Below are 5,082 nucleotides of genomic sequence, written 5' to 3' on the forward strand. Positions count from 1 at the left end.
ACTGCCATCACTGCTCAATGTGCCGCAGCTAGACAGAAGAAAGGCCATGTCTTGGGCCGGAGTTTGAAGAAAAATGAAACAGAATATACAATAGAGTAAAACAGTCAGAATCACCTAACAGACACAGGATTCCATGTCATTACTAACAAGTGTAATTCCACTGAACAAGCTCATTCAAGCTGCCATGGCTCCCCACTGTTCCCAGTCTTCTTCTAGATTTGTAAATTTAAAAAACCATCTAGTTTAACTAGTTCTAGATTTGTAAACTGTAACGTCTCTATCCTTTAAAAAAGTTGTGTATCAGCTAAGAAAAATTACCTGACTGTAATTTATAATGACTAGCAGTGAGAAGTCCATTTGCAGGAACTGGTTCTGACTTAGAGGGGGCGAAAAAAAAAACACGACTTCTTGAAAAGGTAAAATAGCTTAAAGCATTTAATATCTAAACAAATCAATCTGTTAATAGTAGTCACAAAATATGCTTAATATAGAAACCCACATTTATGTCTTTAAGAAAAAGTGTAAATTGTATTTTACCTCAAACATAAATTAACCCACTTAAAGAATCTGCAGCGGTCAAAATCATGGTGAATTTTAAACAACTTCAGAATAAAATAACCTTAAGTACTTTATACTGCTTTATATCTAAAAAATGCTTACAACTTCTCATAAAAATAGTCTGAGGCAACTATTTTTTCTTTTATTCTTTAACAGACATGTTCAACATTATGGGCAACATTCTTAAAACCTTAAGCTTCACAGACTTTCAGACATTCAAATACTATGGTCCCCTTTTCTTTGATGTGCAGGTTTATTCAGCTAGGGGAAAAAAAAAAAGGAAAGCATGGTAGACAACTTAATACATTTTCACCAAATTCAAAGTAGTACAAAAGTTTTTTAAGATTCTACAGAACTACACATCGTACCTAACGGATCATTAAAAATAGAAGACAGTATTTTCTTCAGCAAATAAAACAGCATACTGGTATGCTGTTAATGCATACTTTTTAGTATGGACTGTCATTCATAAATTATTTACAACTTCTACTGTGTGAAGAGAACTCGAATGTAAATTTTCTGCAAAACTGGAAAAAAGCAATACAAAATTTGTGAAAGCCTGTGTTTTATATTATACAAAAGTAAGCGAGTTTTTCTCTTCCAATACCAGACATTATATGCAGTGGTATTCTGGACGTATTATAATAACTCTTGGGGATGTTTTAATGCTGGCGGTAAGTTTACAGGCCTTGATTCTTCATCAAGGAGTACCAGATCTTCTATCTCACTGCCTCTGTATTTCCTTTTACATATCTTTACCACTACCTTCTTCTTGAGAAATAACTTTAGTGCTTCTCTTGATGCAACAGCTTTTGCATTTTCTTTGCTTTTTCCACAGCCAGTGCCCAAATACACAGACTTGCATCTCAACTCACAAACAATACTTTCTTGAGAGCTTTTATTTTGAGGCAGATCTGCTAGTTCTTTTAGTGGAACAAAAAACACATCCAGTGTTGCCTTCAGAGCTTCGACGGCTGCGTTTAGGAGCTCTCCGTGATTCACATTGGGACTAAAGCCACCAACAGCTACCAACTTCCATGCCACCGTCTTATACAGTCTGTTGAAAAAAGGTTGTTTCTGCTTCACATCTTCATTGGTTAATTTGCAACAAGAGAATTTAACAGAGCTCTCACTTGACTGTGACGTACTTTTCGAAGGCAACTGTGAGGTGCTAGTCTGAGAACTACTCTTCGAAGCCAGCTGGGACACGCTGGCTAAGGGAGTGCTTTTGGAAACGAGAGATCCGCTGGTCTGGGGGCTGCTCTTGGACGCTAACAGGGACGCAGCTACCTGCGAAGTGCTTTTGGAAGTCAGCATCGAGGTACTTGTCGATGTGCTGCTCTTGGGAACTAGTAAGGACGTGCCTGATGAGGAACTATTTTTAGAAAGAGATGCTGAAACACTTGCCTCTGAACTAGTTTTGGAAGTTAACCCGCCTGAAGCTGTCTCTGAACTAGGTTTAGAAGACAACAGTGGCAACTCTCCTTCTGAGCTTCCGGAGGAGCCCAACAGAGGCACCTCAATCTCGGAGATGCTTTGAGAAGAGGAGACTGAAGAGCCTTCCAAAGCACTCTTTTTAGGTGATCCGCTTTGTTGTCTGGAATCGGCAGCCTGGGTCACATGACTATTCACACTGGATTTCAACAACGAAGAAACAATGGATGCTGTACTGTGTTTCTCAGAAGCTTCTGAATCCGAAGCCTTTCCAGACCCTGCCGCTGTTACCTGAGAGGAAATGCTGCTGCTGCTTTGGCTGGAAAGAGACCGATCTCCATCCCCTGTAGAGCTATTGGAGATGCCAGCGCTGCGACTGGAGTTCCCACCACTCTCCGACTTCGCAGATGCCCCTGTAGCCGCGGAGCTGTTCTCGGGCTGAGCCAACGCACGTTCTGTTTTGGCAGACATTTTTGCGTGATCTTGCTCAACTGCAGAACTGTTTTTTCCTTCCATGATTCGTTTTTTCTCAGGCTCTTCTACCCCTTCTGAAAAGAAGGAAAACAGACAAATGACTAAGTCGAGCTCATACAGATCAGCTGAAAATGTATAAGACACATACTTGTTAAAAATAAAGGCACGAGGCAAAAATATTTCAGGACTAGCAGTTTCTTTCAAAAGTGTGGAATAACTTGAATAAGTTCTTAAAACGGGGTTGGATGACATCGTTTAATTTCTAATATTAAAAAAAATCAACAGCACAGACAACATTTGACACTTGAAAATCTACAGTCAAAGGAAACTATCAAAACCAGGGCCTAAAACACACAGACACATAATGTAGGTTTAACATTCCAACTTGATTATTAATAAACATTCTAGCTTGTTAAAAAAAATTAGTAATAACAGTAAGTCCTAATGATATCAAACTTATGTTCTAAACTCCTATGTATGTTCACATCTATGATCTGCTAACCATTGCTACTCGATATCCCTCTTTTCTTCACCTTGGCAACCAGTTCGTCTCTTGTTGTATGGATTGGAGCATCTGTCACTTTGATGCCTTCAGCCATACTAAGTATTTTATCCATAACTTTTTGTGGGTACCTGAAAAAGAAAAAGACACTTTTTAAGAAGTGCTTTTTTGGTTTTTTTTTTAAGCTACTACTTCGGGAATGCAAGAACAGGCCACAGGAACTGCATTTCCTGGTTGTAATCAAGAAAGTGCGCCGACCGCCAGGAACTTTCGGTTTCCTGGAACCCCAGAAACAAATGCTCCAGGGCCCGAGGGGCGGGGTCGCTCCTCCCCAATCCTTCAATCCAGCGTCCACCACGAGAGCGCGGTCAGCCCACAACCCCACCAGCCGCCCCCCACCCAACCGGGGGCCGGCTGTGGCTCAGGTCGGCTTCGGGCGGAGACGCCCTTCTCACCCTTAGAGGGCAGCCAGTCCCGCAGATTCCCGCGCTTCCCAACTTCCCCCTCCCCGCGGAGGCTCCCGGCCCCGGTCTGGGGGCGGCCACAAAACGCGGAGAGCGGGTCAGGGGCGCCTGCTCACTCACCGGCACCCGAGGAAGACGTGGTTCGCCCAGGCCATGGAGAAGGAGATGAGCTGCTGCAGCTGCCGATTGCGGCTCCCGCTCTCGGCGTCCGCAGCTTCCTCCGCGTCGGCGGCCGCCGCGCCGCCCGTCGGGGCCAGGTCCCCGGCGTTGCGGAGCAGAAACTCGCGGCGGTGGCGCCAGTGTTTGTCAGTCTCGCCGTCGCAGCGCAGCGCCTCCACCCAGGCGGCCACCCGCGGGTTCTGGCTCAGGTACTCCGACACCTCCTGCGCCATGTTGGGCCTGCGGGTCGCGGAAGCCGCGAGCAGACGCTGCACCGGGAGAGAGGCGGGCTGCGCGGGGGCGAGCGGCCCTGTCACTGCGGCCTGCACCCGCGGCCCTCCAGAGAACGCCCCTCAGGAGGCCTAAACGCCAAACAACAGCGCCCGGAGCAGCCGAACCGCCCACTTCCGCCCGCCGCCGGCTCCTTCCCTTTTATAACCTCGCCGCCGCTGAGCGCCCGCGCGTCCTTCCGGCGCGAGCCGGCTCTCCCAGGACGCTTTGCGGCGCCCGAGTGCCCGCGACGCCGCGGCTGGGCCCGACGGCGGTGGGGCGCCCGCGGGGGCCGAGGGAAGGGGTGGGCGGCGAGCGCTCGCGCCTCCCGCGCCGCCGGGGCGGGGCCCGAGTGGGTTCGCCCGGGGCGCCCGGGTCTCCGGCTCCAGCCCGGCGTTCCGGCTCGGCTTTGTGACGACGCGCGCGCTCCCGCCGCCTCCCTCCCTCCCTTCGTGCGCGGGCCCGCCTCGGCGCTGGGCGTGGAGTGGGGGAGGGCCGGGTCGGCGGAGGGCAGCCGGGCAGGGCGGGTCAAACCCTCGCGTGCCGCCGCTTCCTCGCGGACCCCGAGGCGCGAGTCGAAGGCGAGGTGTGCGCGCCTCCGCCGCGGACGCTGGTTTTCAGCGGGGCCGCCATCAACAAAAGCGCGCCTCCATCTTTTGATCGTGTCAGAAAACAGCCCGCGGCGCTGCTTCGAGTGTAGACGTGCGGCGGCGTCCCGGACGCCGGGCATTCAGGAATGCTAAAGACTTGGGTCCCTGAGAGTAACAGACCGTAACCCCCAACTGGGCAGATAGCCAGGAGGCAGCGTGGAAAAGTGTCTGCGTATCTCTGTCCCCCCAAAGCTTTCCCCCTTAGAGCTTTTTTTCCTTGCAATTTTTTCTACTTTATAATATCCACACTTAGAACCTTGCCGCCGGCTTGCTTATCGTTAACGATTTCAACTTCAGGTGTATGTGTTTTCAAGATCAATACATTTTAGTAAGGTACAGTAAGTGCTGTGCAATGATGAGTTACGAAGTAAAAATAAAATTTCCTTCCATTAAACGTTTATGGACTTGGACTCAAAAATGCTTGAATCAGAATAATCAAGCCCCAAAAGTCACACTGGATAAGATTTTTTTAAACGTAATTTATGGACATACTGGAATAATCACCACCCAACTATTACATGAAAATAATACCCACTTTCCTGTTAATACTAAGTTCTACAGAGGAGTTTTG

The 5,082-nt window shown here is 48.4% G+C and overlaps 1 protein-coding gene across 2 annotated transcripts; it reads right to left on the minus strand.

Annotated features, from left to right (window-relative positions):
• Window positions 1–408: 408 nt before the first annotated feature.
• Window positions 409–4,180, minus strand: LOC123937571 (CDKN2A interacting protein). Of its 2 annotated transcripts, none has more exons than XM_045998529.1 (3): window positions 3,553–4,180; window positions 2,969–3,099; window positions 409–2,540 (listed from the first exon to the last, which is right to left on the minus strand). In XM_045998529.1, the coding sequence occupies exons 1-3, from the start codon at window positions 3,822–3,824 to the stop codon at window positions 1,198–1,200; spliced, it is 1,746 nt and encodes a 581-aa protein (XP_045854485.1). In that variant the 5' UTR covers window positions 3,825–4,180; the 3' UTR covers window positions 409–1,197. The 2 variants fall into 2 exon arrangements, with proteins under 2 accessions (XP_045854485.1, XP_045854486.1); XM_045998530.1 differs by having other exon boundaries at window positions 2,411–2,540; window positions 3,000–3,099.
• Window positions 4,181–5,082: the final 902 nt, after the last annotated feature.

The sequence above is a fragment of the Meles meles genome, chromosome 2 (assembly GCF_922984935.1).
Source record: "Meles meles chromosome 2, mMelMel3.1 paternal haplotype, whole genome shotgun sequence".
Taxonomy (NCBI): Eukaryota; Metazoa; Chordata; class Mammalia; order Carnivora; family Mustelidae; genus Meles; species Meles meles.

Bases quoted from the DNA above. Each gene is read 5' to 3' on its own strand.
- LOC123937571 (XM_045998529.1), bottom strand. From the start codon at position 3,824: ATGGCGCAGGAGGTGTCGGAGTACCTGAGCCAGAACCCGCGGGTGGCC. The intron at 3,100-3,552 runs GTGAGTGAGCAG...TTTCTTTTTCAG, and splicing joins CACGTCTTCCTCGGGTGCCG to GTACCCACAAAAAGTTATGG. The intron at 2,541-2,968 runs GTTAGCAGATCA...CCTTCTTTTCAG, and splicing joins AGGGATATCGAGTAGCAATG to AAGGGGTAGAAGAGCCTGAG.